The 18,193-nt window shown below is 50.2% G+C and overlaps 1 protein-coding gene and 1 long non-coding RNA gene across 3 annotated transcripts in view; both read left to right on the plus strand.

The window, feature by feature from the left end:
- The window catches only part of LOC147662067 (kinesin light chain 1-like), a 427,072-nt gene that overhangs the window by 268,299 nt on the left and 140,580 nt on the right, over window positions 1-18,193 (plus strand). For both annotated transcript variants that reach the window (XR_015305983.1, XM_086951131.1), the window contains exon 13: window positions 318-479. Coding sequence is in view for 1 of the 2 variants with exons in the window: in XM_086951131.1 (XP_086807257.1) it covers window positions 318-479 (162 nt within the window). In the remaining variant the exon portion in view is untranslated. The remainder of the gene's footprint in view (window positions 1-317; window positions 480-18,193) is intronic.
- LOC147662068 (uncharacterized) lies at window positions 3,169-17,072 on the plus strand. The gene is made up of 3 exons (XR_015305986.1): window positions 3,169-4,176; window positions 10,671-14,519; window positions 14,658-17,072. It is a non-coding gene; the product is annotated as an uncharacterized LOC147662068 (long non-coding RNA).

Genomic DNA, 18,193 nt, shown 5'->3' on the forward strand with positions numbered 1-18,193 from the left:
GAAAGTGTAACTGACTTGAGAAAACACCTAATGTCTCATGGATTCCATTCTAGAATAATTTCACAGAAGACAACACCCAGGTCTCCTTTCTGAAAGATAGATATTGTGATTGCATCTCACTTCACTGCACATATGTGATTGCTTGTGCTTTCATAAAGGTCCTTCGAGGTCAGTTTGCTTCATAAAATGCAGGGCATACCTTTTAGGATGCATAGGTGGACGGGTGCTTCTGTTTGACATAGAAGTGGGAGTTCTACGGGAAGGTAAGGTCATGCCCTCATATGGACATCCTAGCATTTGTGTTCTTTATTCCACAGGGCACGGATCCCATCAACCAGACAAAGGTGGTTGAGCTGCTGAAGGAGGGAGAGGCCTCAGAGAAAAGGCGAAGCCGCGACAGCCTTGCAAGCACCGTGAAGTATGAACCTGGCCCTGTCGGGAGCGAGGAAGTGAGTATTGGCAGCGTGGAGTGGAGCGGGGTAAGTACAAATCCACCATCAAGAGTGATTCGCCCAAATAGAACTGTCAAGAAGTAAACCAGTTGAGTGGAGGAGACCCCACAGTCACAGATGCCCTCATTCAGAGCCTGTGTTAACAGGTTACTAGTGGGTTGTCCACCTCCTTACATGTGTGTGGCCTTGGGAGGGCATTAGACTTTCTACAACGCCTCCTGCTCAAGAGATTTCCCAACATGATGTCGCTTTCACCCTTCTGATTTGTTCCTTCAAGTGCCCCCGTGATCTGCCACCTTTGTTTCCCTATTAATGATCCTTCGCTGAAGCTGTAACCCAGCATGCCTGCATGTGTTGGACCTCAGTGTCCCTTATTGTGGTGTCTGTGAGTGTGGTGGTCTCCACCCAGTGCAGGGAGTGAGCATTTGAGGCTCCAGCCGTGGCTGCTCTAAGGAGAATCGATTGCATGTCTTGTTGCATGTGCCATTCACAGGCGCCATCCTGCGGTTTTGTTCTTTTTCCATTAAGTGAAGTTTTGTTGCTCATGTTTTATTTACACATCAGGGTCCTTGGTGCTTCATATATGAGCACTGTGTCATACCTAACAGTGCCTTTGTAATGAAGCCCGATTGGGATCCATGACCTAACATTGAGCTTAGCCCTGACACAGTCACCCTAAAACATCTATTTGAGCTGAAACCTGTAAGAGTCACTCATGCTGGAGACCGGAGCCCATAAGGGTTCATGATGCATGGCTCTCTTAACCTCGATGGAGTGGCTGACGCGTATACGTCCATCGTAGAGTGCTAGAAATGGGCCAGAGCCTGGTATATGAACGCCTGTCTTCACTGCAGTGTGGGGTGAATCTTAAACCTTGGACATCTGTGCGCCTAATAAAAACCACATAACATAACATAACATAACATAACATTGTAGGAAGTTGAACTTCATGGCAGGCAGAGTAGGATTGGTGCTGTTTTGCACAGGAACCACCTGCGGTGGTACTGGCCTGGGCCTTTCGAAGTGCAGTGCTCCACCTTCTCTCTTCATCCAGTCACTGCACCATGAAACGGTGCTTCAAACCCCAGTTATTTAGCGTAAGGTTCTTTCTTTAACTTCTAGGGCAGTGATAGATCCCGGTATCCGAGGCAAGCACATTTGGACTGTGCTCTGACTGGAGCAGGCAGTGGTGTGCGGACCAAACGAATACATGATCATTGTGAGCCCGTGCATTCAGGACCTACGTCCTTCGAATGACGGCTGGACCGCACAGCTCAGCCTGATCAAGGGGTGTTACTGCTGAGAGCGTTGGAAGAGGGCTTGGAGGCATTATCAAAGACTGGTGTTTCTTGTATGGATTTAGGTTTTATTGCTGATCGTTGCTTATTTTAACTCCTTCCATGCTGGTGACGGCCCCCGGCCGTCATGCACCACGGTGGGCGTGTGCCGATGACGGCTGGGGGCCGTCATGATCCCGCCCACTCAATAAAAGTGCCGCACAGGCACAGAATCGCGGCCGCGCCCAAGGGGTTAAGTTTGCTGTTTCCATAGAAGACTGTGTGCCTCATATTTGATATTGCAGTGGGCCTTTATGTATCTCGCATGGCTTATTGCCACAGACCTTTATGTATCTCGCATGGCCTATTGCTATAGACCTTCATGTAACTCACACAGGACAATATTTTAGTCTCTAATGCGATTTCATTGTTGATTTTGGAAAGTGTGTCATGGATTGTTATCACGGACTTCACCATGTGCTAAATTAGTTTTTTAATGTTCGCCTTGTGTGTGTCGTGGACTTTTAGCATAAGACCTTGATATGTCTTGAAATACACCATGCTGTGTAAAACGTCACTTGTCTTATTTGGTCTGTTCTCTTAGACCTCAATCTTGCCTGTGCTGGGGTGTTATCATTTAGGGCACAACCTCAAACATTAGTGTTATCATTTAGGTCAGAACGATATCAAATTTTGTAACTCACGTTTGATCGATCACGCAGTTCACATCTGTGCATCTCGTGAAATGCTAGCGCAGACTGTTTCGTGGAATGTCTTTCTAGACCCTGGTGTGTCTTATGGGATATCATTTTAGGTTTTGGGGTCTCTGATGGGAGGTTGTAATATCTCTCATGGACTATTTTGTACACATTGCTGTGTGTCTTCTTGAATGTTTGTCATAGATTTTCAGGTCTTTTTTGTGTGATACTGTGGTTAACCTTTTTGTATCTCAGGGAAGTTGTCCTAGTCCTTGACTTGTGCCTCATGGGACATTATTGTAGACTTTTAGGTACTTTTCAGTAAAGATTAACGTTGACCGTGTCTGGTGTCAGGTGACCTGTTGTTCCTGGTCTCTTGTCTCATGGAGGATTGATTGTAAATCCTTGTGTCTCTTGTTGGCTCTCGTTGCAGCCCATATTGTCTTGTGTCTGGTGTCGGCTTAGACCCTTGTTCGACTGTGACATAGTCAACTTCTGCATCGGTAGCTGGAGGCTGTTCCATATTTTATTGTTGTTTTAGACCTTGCTCAATGCAGTTGTAAAGATGGTTGTCAATTCAGTCAACGAGAGTTGGTTCTCTGTTACTTAGTACAGTGTACGGAGTCCCAACTTAACAATATTGATGTCTTAATACAGATTCCCTGAAGTGTTTGGTGCAACCTTCAACCACTTTAAGATGCCAGGCATTGTCTCTTCTCCTGCTGGAAGGTGTAGGATATTTTGAAGCACCAAGGTCACTGTACGCCCCCATCACAGTGTATCTCCTCAAAACGACTCTTGAAACCCCCTTGATAGTCTTGCTTGAGCTTTCCTTCCCATTGGTTTGGTAACCTTTGACCTACACCCACCATCTGTCTTGCTGCATGTCAAGTGTTTGGTAATACTTGCTGACGAACACCTTGCCATCTGATGCCAGGAGGATGTGTGGGTTCACTCTCGGGATAGGACCCCAAACCTAGCCAAGATCTGAATGTGCAGGAACCTCTGCAGGAAGCGCTCACACTGCGACGTTGTGTTTAGATGATGCTGGGGCTAGACTTTTGAGAAGATGTAGGTCAGTGAAAAACAGATTCAGAAAGTGTCCTGAGCTCCAATGTTTGTGCGCGCCCATTGGACCATGTTTGAAATAAGGCGGTTACTTACTCCAAAAAGCTGTGGCAGAAGCGTCTGCCTCCGTATCATTCACACTGCGAAGAGCGCTGCGGAAAGCTGACAGAAGAGATGGCAGAGTTTCTGCTGGCTCTGCCGTGTCGTCCATCGAGTGTCGTTGGTGCAGCCATCGGCTGAGGCTTCTCTCATGTCCAGTCAGCAATGAGGAGGACACTCATGTTTGCTTGACTCTCCTTCTAGGGCCGGCACTCAATTGTCCCCGGCGTACTAAGAGGAATCTCCCATCATGTTGGGAACATTTGTATAGGGGACCCTGTCAGTTGGAGGATACATTCCGAGTGCGCAACTGTACCCCCATGCTGCAGACACATGATGGAAATGATGCATAGAGTCTTTAGGAAAGTCTGGTGGGGGAACAGCCTTCACCATGGCAACCATCTGTAAATGTACTAGATTTTCTGGTGGGTACGCAGGCAGATGGAAGCGGTCTTTAACCGTAAAACAGACCTATAACGACAAGAAGTAGTTTACTAACGCCATTGTGCCACTGTTAGTAGTGAAACAGGTGCAGCCCTACATCCAGATGCCTCTGTTGAAAGCTATAAAAGCCACCAAGAAGTTTTTTTTTTTAAATATATTTTTATTGCAGAGTTATAAACCACAGGATACAATTAATCAGCCAGTTCACTCGTGACATCCCCCCCGTTCAATAAGAAATCCAAATCGTACACAGCCATTCAGCCCGCATCCCGGAGGCCGGGCGGCATATCTCTTCATTCAATAGGAAAACATCACGGTGCACGTCCCATAGGGACCATGGTTGAAATGTCGTTTTGCGTATCTGCTTTTACCCCCCCCACCCACAACATCATTCCCGTCAGCCATCCCAGATATAATCAGTGGTACCGCCCTTGTCGGGACCTGCCCTAGGTGCTATGGGTCTGTCACGCCCGTCCGCTCCCCCCAGCCACTCCACACTCCACACAGTACCCACCATCCTAGTAGATCCAAGGTGCCCTAGCGGGCCACCATCTAATGGCTTCCTGCCCACCCCAAACTCCCATTAACCAGACCCCCCAAAACCCTCCCTCCCCTGGCAACTGCTAAGGTGTATGCCTCGTCTTGTCGAGCTAAATGGATCCACTACAGTGCGAGGTATAATACTCTTGTGTTCGCCCCGCGGTGTCCACCGGCTTAGTTCTCACCATCCTCATCCTCTACCAAAGAATCACGCAACGCCTGTACCACTAACTCCCATGCACGCGCCGCTTCCAATGCCTTCTCATTCCCCATCTTGACAGCCTGCTTCATCCGGAGCACACTCTCGCAGTCAGACCACCGCAGCAATTCATTCTTCCATCTACGCAGTGAGGGTCCCCCCCTGGACTTCCAATGCCACGTTATTTCCCTCTGCGCCAATATCAGACCCAGGTCGATGAATTTGCTCGTCACCTTGGTGTGTTTGGTATGCGGGAACCAGAGCAGCAGGCACGCCGCCATATCGAATTCCACCTCTCTGTCAGTCACTTCGTTCAGGAGTTCCCCTTCCTCCGCCCAATAGGTCCCCAAGTGTGAGCACCCCCAAAACAAATGGTCCATGTCCGCTCCCAGAGACGAACACCGTGGGCATCGGGCATCCGGTACCTGGAAGTACCGCTGTAATTTCTCAGGAGTTAAATAAGCCCTATGGAGCACATAGAAATGTACTTGCTGAAAGCGCGCATTTCTCGTGCCCTTCCACGTGCGCCGCAGGATGTGGCCCCATGCCGTATCCGGTATAGGCCGGCCCACGCTCTCCTCCCATTTAGCCTTGAGCCCTCGGAGCGGTTCCAGTCCCTCGTTCAGCATCCTATTATGGAGGCACGTCACAGCTTTGAACGTACCTGCTGCCATCACCACATATTGGCACGCCATGGTCGTTGTTGGTTCCATGAGCCCCCCTTTCCAGTGCTTCTGCATGGCAGCCACCACTGCCGCGTGTAGGAGGAACCCCCCATCGGGCAGCCCGAACTGGTCCCGGAGCGCTTCGAACGGCGCCAAAGCCCCGTCTATGTATAAGTCGCCCACCACCTGCAGTCCCGCCTCTTCCCAATCCAGCAACGGGGACCAGTCACCCCCGTGCGGCAAGGCCGTCAGCATTCCAATCGGGATCTCCGGTGCATAAGGCCGCGACGCCTTCGCTCTCCGAAGGCTCCTCTGCCAGCACAGCCGGAGCGTCCGCTCCTCCATGGTGAGGGCCCGCAACTCGAGCCTCTGTTGCATGATGATATAGGACAGCACGTGGCGTTGAATCCCCCGGTCCCGGTCCTCCTCTGGACCCCGAAACACCCTAGCTACGTTCTGTGTAAGGACCTGCAACTGCGCCGCTAGATAATACAGCTCGAGGTCGGGCACAGCCATGCCCCCTTCTAGCTTGGGGCGAAGTAGCGTGCTCCGGGCCACTCTACGGCGGCCATGCCCCCATAGGAAGCCAATAATCATGGACCTCAGGTCTCTAAAGATCCCCTGGGGAATCCAGACAGGCAGCGTTCGGAAATAATAGAGAAAGCGGGGGAGCGCCACCATTTTCAAAAGTGCAATCCTACCCAGAACCGTCAGCGGGAGGGTCGACCAGAAAGACAGGCTGCCCCTCAGTGCCCGGACACAGCGACCAATGTTGCCCTCCAATAAGTCCGCAGTCGCGTGGTAGATGCGAACACCCAGATAGGCGAAGCAAGAGGGCTCCCACACCACGCCCAAGTCGCCGCCAGGGTCTGGCGATCCCGCTCGCAGCGGGAACACACAAGTCTTCGCCCAATTGACCTTAAGGCCCGACAGCCGGCCGAACTCGGACAGTAGATCCATCGCTCCGACCAATGCCCGCGAGGTGTCAGCGAGGTACAGGAGCAAGTCGTCCGCATATAGCGATATGTAATGCCACTGCCCGCCGCTGGCTATCCCCGCGTACCTGTCACCTGACCTCGCATGGACCGCCAAGGGTTCCATCGCGAGAGCAAACAATAGGGGGGACAGAGCACAACCCTGTCGTGTGCCCCTACCCACCGGGTTCGCCGCAGACACCAGGCCGCCCAAACGCACTCTCGCCGTCGCCGAGGTATACAAGACCCTCGTCCACCTACGGAACCCCTCGCCCATGCCAAACCTCTCTAACACTCCATCCAGGAAAGACCATTCCAAACTATCAAAGGCCTTCTCAATGTCTACGGACAGGACCGCCGGAGCTCCCTCCCCGTCCAAGATGGCGTCCATTATTCCCACTAGGCGGCGGATATTCAGCGCCGTGCTCCTCGTGGGTATAAACCCGGCCTGGTCCCTGTGTACGAGGCCCGTCATATGTGGGGCCAGCCTGGTGGCTAGGATTCGGCTCAGAATCTTATAATCTACCGTCAGCATGGATAGCGGGCTATAAGACCTCACATCCGCGGCATCCCTGCCAGGCTTTAGGAGCGGCACAATCAAGGCCTCCCGCATGGACCCAGGCAATACCCCAGCCTCGAAAGCTTCCGTATACACCACCAACAGCCTGGGAGCCAAGCTATCCACATACTGTTGATAAAATTCAATCGGCAGTCCGTCCACCCCGGGCGTTTTGTTGCGGGCCATATGTTTGATGGCCACTCGTATTTCTGTGAGCGTGATCGGGCTACCCAGCTCCTTCGCGTCCTCCTCGTCCAGGACCGGAAGCTGCCTCTCCCCCAGGTATTCCGCAATGTCCTGAACCTCCACTCCCAGCTGACTCTGGTACAATTCCTCATAATACCCCCTAAAACGTTCCAATACCGCTGCCTGGGAGTACACCATATCTCCCTGCGCATTACCAATGCTGAGGATCGGGCATCCCCTAAGTTCCGGGTTAGCTAGTCTGGCCAAGAGGGTACCCACCTTGTCCCGTTCTGCATGTGCCCTGATGATATACTGCCTGTAGTCATAGCACCTCAAACGTTCCGTCTCGGTGGCAACCACTTCCTTCGCTTCCAATAACTGGGTCTGCAAATCCGGCCTAGCCGGCCTGCGGCGCTCCAAGTCCCTCAAAGTTTCTTCCGCTTTCGTGAGGTCGTTCAACACAGTCGTGCGAGCATTCGAGAACCTACCCAAACACACCCCTCTCACCACCACTTTCATCGCATCCCATTCAGTGGACCTACTCGTGGCCGTGCCCTCATTCACTCCGAAATAGCTATCAATGCCTTGCCGAACCGCGTCACTGAACACAGAATCCTCAAGCGTCTCCGGCCGAAGCCGCCATGTTGGTATCACTGAGCGCTCTCTCTGCCACTGAATATGCACCAATAGGGGGTTATGATCAGAGATAGTCCTAGCCAGGTACTCCGCATGGGAAATCAATGGGGCAAGGGATCCACCGCAGAGCACCGAATCAATCCTGACATGCAGATCATGGAGAGCAGAATAAAAGGAATAATCCCTGGCTCCCCTGTGCCGCCCCCTCCAGACATCCAGCAACCCCCATCTATCCTGCCAGTCCTTCCTGTGCGCAGCCAACCTGCGCACCGGGGAGTCCACCAGGGGGGGATGGGACCTATCCAGAGCCACATCCGTGATCGAATTGAAGTCCCCCCCTAACACTATCGGGCCCGCCAGGAAAGAGGCCAAGGACCCCGAGAGGCTATCAAAGTATCGAGCTTGGTCAGTATTCGGTGCATATACACAGCAGAAAACCACATCCCGTCCATATAACCTCCCCTCCACCGCCACAAACCGGCCATCCGGATCCACTACTTGATTCAGCACTTGAAAGGGTATCCCCGCCCTCACCCAGATCAACACCCCCCTGGCATACGCTGAGTAAGTGGTGCCGAACACCTGGCCCCGCCATCTTTTCTGCAGGGCAGCGCACTCTTTTTTAGTGAGATGAGTCTCCTGGAGCATAGCAATCTGTACCCCCCTGCGTACTAGATAGGCATGGACTTTGTGACGTTTCACCATAGTTCGCAGCCCCCGGACATTCCACGTCAGGCATTTCAAATTAGGTAATGTCCCCATTCCAGCTTCGTACAGTCCGATTCAAATAACGATGGTTCATAGCCCCCCCAATGCAGTTGCCCCCCCCCCCGAACATACCCAAAACAGAAAAACTTCCCAAACCCCACTCCCCAGGACAGAGCACACGAACCCAATGTCCGCCCCCATCCAAACCTTGAACCAACGTCTCGCACTCTTACCCTGTGGTCTCCACCACAGTCGGCCTTAAGGGCCCAAGGGGGGTGAGTCACCGCCGACCCCAGCAAGCGGAGCCCGCGCCCCGCGCCTTCATCCCCTCCGAAGCACACAGCTCCCCTACCCGGCATCCCGCCCTCCATCAACAGGATACCACCCTACCATGAAGTCTCGATCTAGTCCCAAGTCAATCTCAGCCGCAGAAGATACCATCCGATGTCTGTGGGGTCACTATCGGCCCCTTCGAACTTTCCGCCTCTGAGAGTTCCTCTCCCGTCCTGCTACCTTCCCCTCCCGAGTCCGTTTCTGCCCGTTCACTGTTCTGTTGCGACCCTGTAATGGCCGCCGTTGCTGCGAGCGCATCCCTCTTCTCCGCCGCCATTTGAGCCTCCCGTTTCTCCCGCTGGCGCCTGTTGCGGGATCTGATGCGTTGTGATTGCCTCACCCGGGGCTGCTTGGGTTGGTCTCGCCTACTTTTATGCGATCTGTCCGTCCCCGCTCTATACGACTCCAGCCATTGCCAAACTTCATCCGGAGTCTGAAAAAAGTGCGTAGAGCTATCCATAATGATCCTCAGCTTAGCCGGGTAGAGCAAGGAGTACTGGATGCCTTCCTCCCTGAGCTCCTTCTTCACTGCTAGGAACGACGCCCTGTTCTTCTGGACCGCTTGAGTATAGTCCGGGAAGATTGTAACCTTACTGTTCTCCACCTCATACGGGCCCGACATCCTGGCCCGCTGGATGAGGAGATCCCGGTCCTTGTAATGGAGGAGCCGCACCACCATCGGTCGGGGGGGGGGCGGCCAAGCCCCGGCGGGCGAGCAGGTACCCGGTGAGCTCGCTCCAGAGTGAAAAAAGGAGTAAGCCCCTCCGGCGCTACCACAGTGCGGAACCAGTTCTCCATATAGGCCACCGCATCCTCCCCCTCAATCCGTTCCGGCAGGCCTACGACCCGCACGTTGTTCCGTCTATTGCGGCCTTCGGCATCCTCCGCCCTCCGCTCCAGCGAGTCCAGCCGGGCCAATATGTCCGTGATCCTGTGCTCTGCGGTCACCACCGAGGGCTTCAGGTCCAGCAATAGTTGGTCGTGGTCCTTGACCCTGTCCGCTAGCTTCGCATGATCCGCGCGTAGCAGCCCCAGGCCCGTGGCCACTTGGGCAATGTCTTGATGCAGCGCTTCCTTAGTTGAGGTGATCGCATCAAGTATGGCATCCAAACGCCGGTTCAGCCGCTGTTCTTGGTCGAGCTCCGGGGAGGGACTCTCGCCCAGCCGAGTTGATGTCGTCGAGTCCCCCTCAGCTCGTCTCTCGGCCACCGGCCCTCCGATCGCCGCCATCCCAGGGTGCTGCGTCACAGGTCCAGGAGCCCGTTTTGCGTTGGCGCCCGTGGTTCCGTGCCAGTCTCCGGGCACCGGGCCGTGCAATGTCCCCACCAACGCTCTCAGGAGCAATGACCAGTTAGACGAGCTCCGTTCCGCCGCCCCCCTCGGAAGCCTGAGGGGGGAAGGATGAGTCTTAGGGCGGTGGCCAACGAGGGTCCCCAAGCTCCGGGCGAATCAAGTCAGCGTCCCCTGGTCCCAGGACACAGCACCGCCGATCCTAGTGCCTCGATCAGCTGATTGCAGGATCTCTTGCCAGTCGGCGACAACTTGGCTCAGGGCTGAAGTTCGGGGCCGCCCGACCTCCTCGCCGCCATTTTCTTCGCACCCTCGGCAACACCTCGGCCGCCTCCTCAACACGGTCTTCTCGGGGCCATCAGTCCCCCAGCGACTCTCCGATTGTGCCCAGCTGTCCCCTTACACTTCAGAGGACAGGAGCGTCGTCTCCGGGTCGCCTAGGGTTCCGAAAACAGGAGAAATAGCGGGATTCCGCGCGGAGCTGCGAGCTCACGCCGCCATCCCGATCGGCGTCCAAGCCACGCCCCCCGAAAGCCACCAAGAAGTTTGAGTGGGTTTCATTTTTATTAAATGTCCTGAGGAGACTGTGGATAGGAGCTATGGGGCATGTGTCGGATTCCAGGCGTGATTCACAAATAGCATCTAGTGCTTGCAGTTTCCATCTTCCCATAATATGTTTTGGACTCACCGCTGAGGACCAAGGTTAGAAACATCTCACCCCTGACCGGAAAGAATGTGAGAGTTTCCACCATGTCCATTGTAGACAACAAGGTTTCCATAACCTAGATGTTCGAGGCATGTGGGCTGCTGAATTCATATCTGTGCATAGATCGCCTCCTAGTGTTGGGTCCGGATGATAGATGTTTGGTCTTTCTTAGCCCACCTCTAGGGTCATGGCAGGCAGGCCAGACCCACCACAGGGCCATGGGACACCTTATTTGCCTAATTAGGCTATTCCAACTTCTCTCTAGCCTTGAAGTTTGGAAGGTGTGTCTCGAGCTCCAGGTCATGTTTCATTAATGTCAGTGTTTTATTCAATGTTTGTTACTGTGGGTGTTTCTTTTTGTGTTTGTAGAGGGTCGGGCAGCACAGTCTGGTACAGAGTGCGCGCAGGCTCTTTTTCATGGTTCTTTGGGTACATGGATACACCACCTTTCTGGAGGAAGGGTGCAAGCCCCAGGGAGTGTTGTGGCTGCCTGTCTGGGATGGGATGTAGACAGAGCTTCACAGGCAGATCTTCAGAGCTTCAGAGGCTGTGTCCATGTAGGCAGAGAAGCCTTTTGGTGGAGGAGCTGAGATTCCTGCTGACACCTCTGGAAATGTCGGTTTTGGTTTCTCCTTCCCTGGTTTTGAGTTTGCCTTTTCAGTCACTCAATAGGATTTGTTTCCTGCAACTGATGGCAGGAGCTGGTGAAGTTGTGATGCTGAAGGAGTTATGAGCAGTATTTTTGTAGCTATGTAGCGAAACATGGTGCATAAACACAGATTCACACATGTATTATGACAGTGCAGAAGTGTTGCTACCGCAGGAGAGCATAAGTGACTTGTGAAAACACATACGCATACATCAGACTTCGTTCTAAAATGATTTTTCTGAGGAAACCAACGAGGCCGTACTCACAAGGCCTAGTTGTTCTCATTTCTTCTACAATGCAGATTTAACTCTTTGTGTTGTGGTTAAGGTTAAGCACTTTTGTTTGTAATTCCTATGCATGTAAAGACAGCGTGGCATAGCCCATATGTGTTGATGCGCTGAGAGCATTGTACTATCTATAGCCACTGACGACGAAGGAGAGCGATGTATGACCCACTTGTGTCTCGTGAGCCATGGTCCCGCCCCAAACTAAACCATGGTAAGAAATGACATATTACATGTTCAAATATTCCATAGATCTTGGTTGTGCATTTCTTGCAAAAAATAGTGGCATATAAATCTATTTCATAGGAACATATAAATCCTATTTCACAGGGACACGTAAAATATGTTCCATTTTCTCAGAACCATCATATTAACTTTTTCAGCAGAGTCTCCCCTATGCCCATTGTTTAATTTGAAACCTCTTCAAGTAAGCTTAAGCACAACATTTACATTCTAAATGAAATCAGGGACTATTGTTTCCTGAACTTTGAAGAAATAGTTTCAAAAATCTCTAAGCGTAATCATTACATACTGTTAAATTACCAGTCTGCTCATGAAAGCTGAACTTGCCAATTGCAGTCCGGGCCCAGTGGTAGCACAGCCTTTGTTAGGTACTCCTTTCTGGTAGTAGCTTCAATAATCACTGATTTCTGTTGCATCTGAAGCCCTGTATCCTTTATTGCTTAAAAACTTTATCCTATTTTTACCACAATCAAACAGTATAGTCCTCTGTTGTACTTACTGGGGACATGTAACATATATGTGATGTCTCCAGAACCCCTCAATGGATAGCCGTTGGCACTGCTCTTCATGCTAGTAGCCTTCTTATCTGGCATCTGTTGGATAATTGAATCAACATCCTAAATTTGCACATGTGCCCAGAGGCAGCCCAAGTTTGATGGTGCAGTATTTAGGATACTTCACTTTGTCACTAAAAAGATTTTCTTAAAAACCTTTAGACCGTACATATTTCCCATAATGTGTATTTACACTGCAGTGCTCCTTGTGTGCCTCGGTAACATGCCTTAGATGTATCTTACCATCACACACTGTTCTTTGTGATACCTGTTGAGCCTCTTGGACTGACCTTGCTTGAAAGTGTGATGTCTGTGTCAAGTGAGTCCCCTTTCTATCGCCTGCAAGCACAGCGGACCCCATCGTATGATACCTCAAAGATTTTGTCTTCTGGGTCTTTGCAGAAGGGAGCCAACATTTAGGAGGGGAGAGGGTGGAAGGTGTAGAGTGCCGGCATGATGTACCGGAGTGTCTCCGAGCAGGCAGGGTCTTGCAGCTGCCCCTCCTTTGGAAGGGAGAAGTTGTGTAGAGAGTTTCACTGTCTCTCCTTTTCAAACCTGTTCCCTCTTTACATGTATAAAGACTCATCAGAGAGGTGACTTTGGGTTAGGTTACTTGATTTAGTTCTGTCTGACTAGTGGAAGTGCTTGGAAGTCGAACACCAGAGAAACCCTTACTCCAAACAATTAAAGATGGAGAAAATGTACATAATTCGAGGAGATCCAAATTTGGATCAGCAGAAGGGCATATGGGCTTTGCAGCCAGAGTGTGGCCTTTGTGAACTTTTAGCTGTTTGATTCCATTTCCTAGTTCCTGCCCAACCTTCCTCTTGGAACAGTCCATTCTAAGGACACTGTAAGACTTGGGCGTGGAGTCCTCTCTACTCTTGTGCATGTACTGTGTATTCCTAGTTGTACTGCTCTTCCAACGCCCCTACATTCTTGTACATGATCCTTAGAGGTCACTCATGATGCTGCGCTCATGTTCCCTGAATAACCTGATTGTGCTCCCCAGGACTGCTCCTTGGATGTTCTCTGCATTTGCAATTTCATGTCTGAGGTATTCCGTGTTCATCGTTTTGGCTTAGAAGTGCATGAGGAGCTTAGGTTAGGAAGCTTCATTCTGTTGCTGCTGTTATCCGGGAGACCCCTTAAATCTGGTTTTGTAATCTGCATTACTTTCTCTTTCGGCTCAAGTGGGGCTCCACCACCGGTAGCGGTTTAACTCTGAGAGACCAAACCCATTCTATACATTATGTGTGGGACTCTGGGAACCAGTATTTCAAGAAATAAAACAAAGCAAGAAGGGGATAGGAGAGATAATTATGCCTTTCCCATTCCCATGTATTTGTCTGGCTTCCTCCGTTCTTTAAAGAGTGACGTGATAACCTCAGTGTTAGGCCAGAGTAAGTATAAATGGGAAGAGCTTATTCTACTCTGGTTATTGTGGAACAAGGCGGAGCTTGTTTCTCTCTGGCAATTGTGGAAATGGGAGGTCCTTAATCCTTCTGAAATTATAGAGGAGCATGTTAGTCTTTAAATAGCATATAATGGTAGTAGCGGGTTCCTCTTTACATACCATGTAAGGGTAGGGGCACGTTTCTATTTACATACCATGTAAGGTTGGGAGTGTGTTCCTCTTTAGTTATTGTGTAAGGATAGGCGTGTGTTCCTCTTTAGCTGCTGTCTAAGGGTAGGAGTGCGTTCCTCTTTAGTTTTTGCGTAAGGGTACGTGTGTGTTCCTCTTTAGTTATTGTGTAAGGTTAGAAGTGTGCTCCTCATTCCATGTCGTGTAAGGGTGGGAGTGTATTCCTCTTTAATTATTGTGTAAGGGTAGGCATGTGTTCCTCTTTAGCTGCTGTGTAAGGGTAGGGGTGCATTCCTCTTTACATGTCGTGTAAGGGTGGGAGTGTGTTCCTCTTTAGTTATTGTGTAAGGGTAGGCATGTGTTTCTCTAGGTATTATGTAAGGGTAGGCGTGTGTTCTTCTTTAGTTATTGTGTACGGTTAGGGGTGCGTTCCTCTTTAGCTGCTGTCTACGGGTAGGAGTGATTCCCTCTTTAGTTATTGTGTAAGGGTAGGCGTGTGTTTCTCTAGTTATTATGTAAGGGTAGGCGTGTGTTCTTCTTTAGTTATTGTGTACGGTTAGGGGTACGTTCCTCTTTAGCTGCTGTCTACGGGTAGGAGTGATTCCCTCTTTAGTTATTGTGTAAGGGTAGGCGTGTGTTCCTCTTTAACTGCTGTGTAAAATGTATGAGTGTGTTCGTCTTTATTTATCATGTAAAGGTGGGAGCACGCTCCTTTTTATATACCATGTCAGAGTTGGCACATCTTCCTGTTCGAGGCATGTGTGCTGTAGATGCACATGCTTTGCATACTCCTGCCATCTAGTGTTGAGTCAGGATGTTTGTAAGTTATTTTTCTTCGAAGAAGTCTTTCCTAGTCACAAGGTAGGTGACTCCTCCTTTCGGTGATAGTGCGCATAGGCATCAAATCCATTGCAAGATTGTTTTTTCCGCCAAGAGTGTTTTTTTCCGCCATCGGGTTCCGACGTGTATTGCTGCGCTCCTGTTCAAAACCGTTCTTTGAGTTCCCCCTCGGTGCGCAATACTCTCTACCCTCGAAGGTATTGTTTCGTACGAGTTTCCCACCTCTCCGCGTATTGTTTCAGTCGACAAAATCAATTTTTTTATCGTAAAGCTATGTGGAGGGCCTTCGGGCCTAATTGTGTCGGTCCAGCTCTCCATTGATGGAACGGACACCGTTCAAATTTTGTCCTCAATGCCATGCAAAGTATTCGCGCACTGACTCAAACCATGTGTGTAACTTGTGCTTGTCTTCGTGTCACAAAGTAGAAGACTGCAATGCTTGCAGATCGTTTCGGTCGAAGAAAACCCTTTGCGATCGTCGGGCTCGATGTCGAGAGATGCAGCTTCAAAGCATTGAAGACACACCAGATATCTTCGGTGAAGAGTCAGGTCAAGAAGATATTGGTGTATCAGTGGCGGGGGAGGAAGAGGCTTTCTCTGCGTCGGAGTCTGATTCGGAGCTCGAGCTAGACCTTGATGCCGAAGAACTTCCGCAGGGACAGGGTCACGTCAGTACAGAAGACCCCTTGCCCCATCAACCCATTCACAAATAAACCTACGGCTTGGGCACCACCTCTGCCTTTTGGCCAAGTTCGGCACCGAGACGACGTTTCAGAATGCCTTGCCTTCATGCTCGGCTCCAAAACACCCAGTCAAGCCTTCCAGCTCGGGGTCAAGTTGACACAAACCCTCTTCGGAACCGAAGCCCTCTTGTTCCAAGTCGAAATCGGTCTCGGACCCGAAATCATCCATGCCAAAAAATAAACCGCCTTCTGAGCCGAAATCTTCCGCACCCAAAGGCCAATCTATATTGGCACCGAAAACGCCGGCGCCGAAACAGTAAGATGTCCCTTTGATCTAAATTTAGACATTGTTCCATCGAAATGGATCCCAAACAGAAAAGACTTTATATTAACCCAGAAACGGGTCATATTCATATCAAGCTGCCTCGTAAACACAAGCCTCCTGATGAGGACAGTCATTAACAGATCCCTTAAAAAAAAAAGACGGTTGGCACCAGCCCTTTTCATCCACCACCAGCATCCCCTCCACCACCCTCTTCTCCGAATTTAAATCCTTTGCAAGTCACACCTCAGGATTCTCCACAATCTTAACATGACGGGGACGATATTGATGAGGGGGACACGCATTTACCAGTAGATCCATGGAGGGATTACACAATTGACCCTCCATTAGACAATTATCCAGACCTTTACCCTGCCAAGCCATCTAGATATTGATGACAATATATCTTATCAGGAACTAATTGCCACGGCTGCAGAATACCATGGGGTGGTACTACTCAAAGAATCCTTAGATGAGGATTTCTTGTTTGAGACATTAGGATCCAAACACTCCCTATGTGTAAATGAATGAGACACGCTGGGAAATGTTTTAAAGATCCTGTGCGTGCACGCATCTTGACTCCTAGAGTTGACAAAAAATATAAAGCCTCCCAAATTGATTCAATATTTATTAAGCATCAGTTGCCACTAGCCTCGCTGGTAGTGTACAATGCTTGCAAACGAGCTAATTCACAAACCTCAGGGGACGTCCTCCTCCACCAGACAAAGAATCCAAGCTAATAGACGCCTCTGGCAAACATAGCTACTCAAGCTGCCAATCACTTGCGCATTGCGAACCCGCAGGGCCTTTTAGCCAGCTATGACAGCACACTGGCATGAAATTGAGTAATTGCTCCCAATATCTCCCAGAGGAGCATAAAAGCAAAAGCGCGAGATTTGGTAAATGAAGGAAAGCTCATTTCCAATTCTTCAATAAGGTCTGCTCTAGATTCTGCTGGTGCCGCAGCAAGAGAGGTCAACACTAGAGTCCCACTCAGAAAGCATGCTTGGTTAAGGATATCCGGCTTTAAGCCCGAAGTCCAACAATTTATTTTAAATACACAATTTGACAAAAAAAATCTCATTGGTCCTGAGGTCGATCAGGCGCCTTTTAAAAAGAAAAAGGTCACTGAAGTTGCTAAGTCCATGGGAGCGTCCCAGTCTCCTTCAAACAGAGGCTCCTTTTGTTGCTCCTTTTACCGAGCAGGGTCCAAAACCTGACCCTCAGACCAGAGCACCTCCTCTTACAAAGGTAATAACCTGTCCTCTTCCTCAAGAGGGTTTTTTCGAGGAGGATATAGAGGAAACTACTCTAAAAGCAAAGGTAAGGGCACCACAACCCGTAACTCCCATTCCCTTAACCACATGGCTGCTGGCAGTTTTCCCGTCCTGTGCTGGAAATTGCCATTTTAGTGGCACCATGACGAGCTCAGCTCGTCATCGGCACACGACACCCGTGGGTGATGACGAGCTGAGCTCGTCATCAGCATCGAAAGGGTTAATAAGCAGCGACTTCCACATGCTTCCCTCCGACCATACCACACCTGTCGGAGGAAGACGAACAATTTCTCCCCATTTGGCAATCTATAACAACCAACAAATTGGTGATCGGAATTATCCAACACGGTTATTGCCTGGAGCTTACCACCGGTCCCCCAAACATTCTGCTACGCTCTAATAAATTGTCTCCAGATCACTAACAATTGCTCGAACAGTAAGTGCAATCTATCATTAAAAGGAGCCATAGAACCAGTTCCATTACATTACCAAGGTTCAGGGGTTTTCTCGCTCTCTTTTCTGATTCCCAAAAAGGACGGCTCCTTAAGACCTATTCCGGATCTCAGGGAGTTAAACCAATATATACTGCCAGAGCACTTTCACATGGCGACCCTTCAACAGGTACTTCCTTTTTTACAGAAGGGAGATTTTATGTCTACTCTAGACTTAAAAGACGCATATTTTCATGTTCCAATTCACCTAGCTTATCGAAAATACCTCCGATTGTGGTAGGGGAAAAACATTACCAATTCAAGGTACTTCCGTTTGGAGTGACTACAGCACCCAGAGTATTTACCAAACGCCTGGCTGTAGTCGCAGCTCATCTCGGAAGTCCACATATTCACGTCTTTCTCTACCTAGACGACTGGCTCATCAAAGCCAGCACTTACCAAAACGGTCTACAACACACTCAGACCACAAT

This window comes from Lissotriton vulgaris, unplaced genomic scaffold (assembly GCF_964263255.1).
Source record: "Lissotriton vulgaris unplaced genomic scaffold, aLisVul1.2 SCAFFOLD_811, whole genome shotgun sequence".
Lineage (NCBI taxonomy): Eukaryota > Metazoa > Chordata > Amphibia > Caudata > Salamandridae > Lissotriton > Lissotriton vulgaris.